This window comes from Galeopterus variegatus, unplaced genomic scaffold (genome assembly GCF_000696425.1).
Source record: "Galeopterus variegatus unplaced genomic scaffold, G_variegatus-3.0.2 Scaffold228, whole genome shotgun sequence".
NCBI classification, from domain to species: domain Eukaryota; kingdom Metazoa; phylum Chordata; class Mammalia; order Dermoptera; family Cynocephalidae; genus Galeopterus; species Galeopterus variegatus.
This window is the reverse complement of record NW_007726339.1, coordinates 254253-255757: the sequence shown is the minus strand read 5'-3', so window position 1 is coordinate 255757 and position 1505 is coordinate 254253. Positions and strand designations below refer to the sequence as shown.

At 53.4% G+C, this 1505-nt stretch overlaps 1 protein-coding gene and 1 long non-coding RNA gene across 2 annotated transcripts in view; one reads left to right on the top strand and one right to left on the bottom strand.

Moving 5' to 3' along the window:
• The window catches only part of PGAM5 (phosphoglycerate mutase family member 5), an 8474-nt gene extending 8185 nt beyond the window's left edge, over positions 1-289 (bottom strand). The window contains exon 1 of the mRNA XM_008566207.1: positions 66-289. Coding sequence (XP_008564429.1) covers positions 66-289 — 224 coding nt within the window. The remainder of the gene's footprint in view (positions 1-65) is intronic.
• Positions 290-331: 42 nt separating this feature from the next.
• Positions 332-1505, top strand: part of LOC103585269 — a 3209-nt gene continuing 2035 nt past the window's right edge. The window contains exon 1 of the long non-coding RNA XR_550055.1: positions 332-432. This is a non-coding gene — a long non-coding RNA (uncharacterized LOC103585269). The remainder of the gene's footprint in view (positions 433-1505) is intronic.

The window sequence follows — 1505 nt, the reverse complement described above, 5'->3', positions numbered from 1 at the left end:
GCCACGGCAGAGAAGAGCACGGCGGCAGAGCCGCCGGCCAGCCCGCAGGCCGCCAGCTGCAGCACCTGCCGGAACGCCATGCCGCGAGGGACACGCTTCCGCGAGGCCGCTTCCGGGCGGAGGGCGGGTGGGCCGGAAGTCCCGCTTCCCGGGGCGGCGCGGCACGCGGGGGCTGCCGGGATCGCCAGGCTACCTTCCGGCGTGGGGGTGCGGCGCGGCTTTTGAGGCCCGGAACCCGGTCTTCACGGAGACGTTCCGCGACGCTCTGCAGGAGCCGGAGCCGGCTCATTCTTCCCCTCGGGGGGAAGCTGAGGCGGCGGCGGTTAGGGAGCGGGAGTGAGGGGCGGGCGCCGGGCGGCCCGGGGTGAGCTGGGGGTGGAGGAGGTGCGGAAAGTTTGGAGGTGAAGGCGAAGGACTGACGGGGCCTTGCAGGTAAGAACTGGGGAGTTTAGTCTGAGGGAACTAAGGAGCCTCTGCAGGTTTTTTCGTTTAAAAAAATTTTTTTTGTTGTGTGGAAACTGTATAAAGTTTACCATCTTACCCATTTTCTAAGTGTTCAGTTCACTGTCATTAAGTACATTCACCACCATCCATCTCCAGAACCTTTTCATCTCTCCAACTGAAACTGTCCCCGTTAAACAACTCTCCTCTAGGCCGGCCCGTGGCTCACTCAGGAGAGTGTGGTGCTGATAACACCAAGGCCATGGGTTCGGATCCTATATAGGGATGGCCGGTTTGCTCACTGGCTGAGCGTGGTGCTGACAACACCAAGCCCAGGGTTGAGATCCCCTTACCGGTCATCTTTTTAAAAAACAAAAACAAAAACAACTCTCCTCTCCGCTGAGCCCCGGCCCACAATTCCAGTTTCTATGAGTTCAACTGGGTATTTCATATAAGTGGAATCCTACAGTATTTGACCTTTTGTGACGAACTTAATTCACTTAGCATAACGTCCTCAAAGTTACCCATGTTATAGCAAGTGTCAGAATTTCCTTTTAAGGTGGATTATATTGCATTGTGTGGACAGACCACATTTTGTTGATCCATTCATCCATTAATGGACACTTAGGTTGTTTCCACCTTCTGGCTATGGTGAATAATGCTGCTGTGAACCTGAGTGTGCCGATGTCTCATAAGACCCTGCTTTCAGTTCTTTTGCGGCTATACCCAGACATGGGATTGCTGGATCGTTTCTGCATGTTTCTAAGTAGGGAAGTGACATGATCTGATTTACATTTTTAAAAAATCATTTTGGACGGGCCGGCCTGGTGGCGCACTGGAGAGTGCGCCGCTTGGGAGTGTGGCGGCGCTCCCGCCGAGGGTTCGGATCCCATGTGGAGACTGGTTCCCGCTCACTGGCTGAGCGTGGTGCGGGCGCAACACCGAGGGTTGCGATCCCGTTACCGGTCAGTAAAAAAGACAAAAAAAAAAGAAAAAAAAAGAAATACTGAATTTTTTTTTTTTTTTTTTTTTTTTATAAGGATGACCGGTAAGGGGATCTCAAC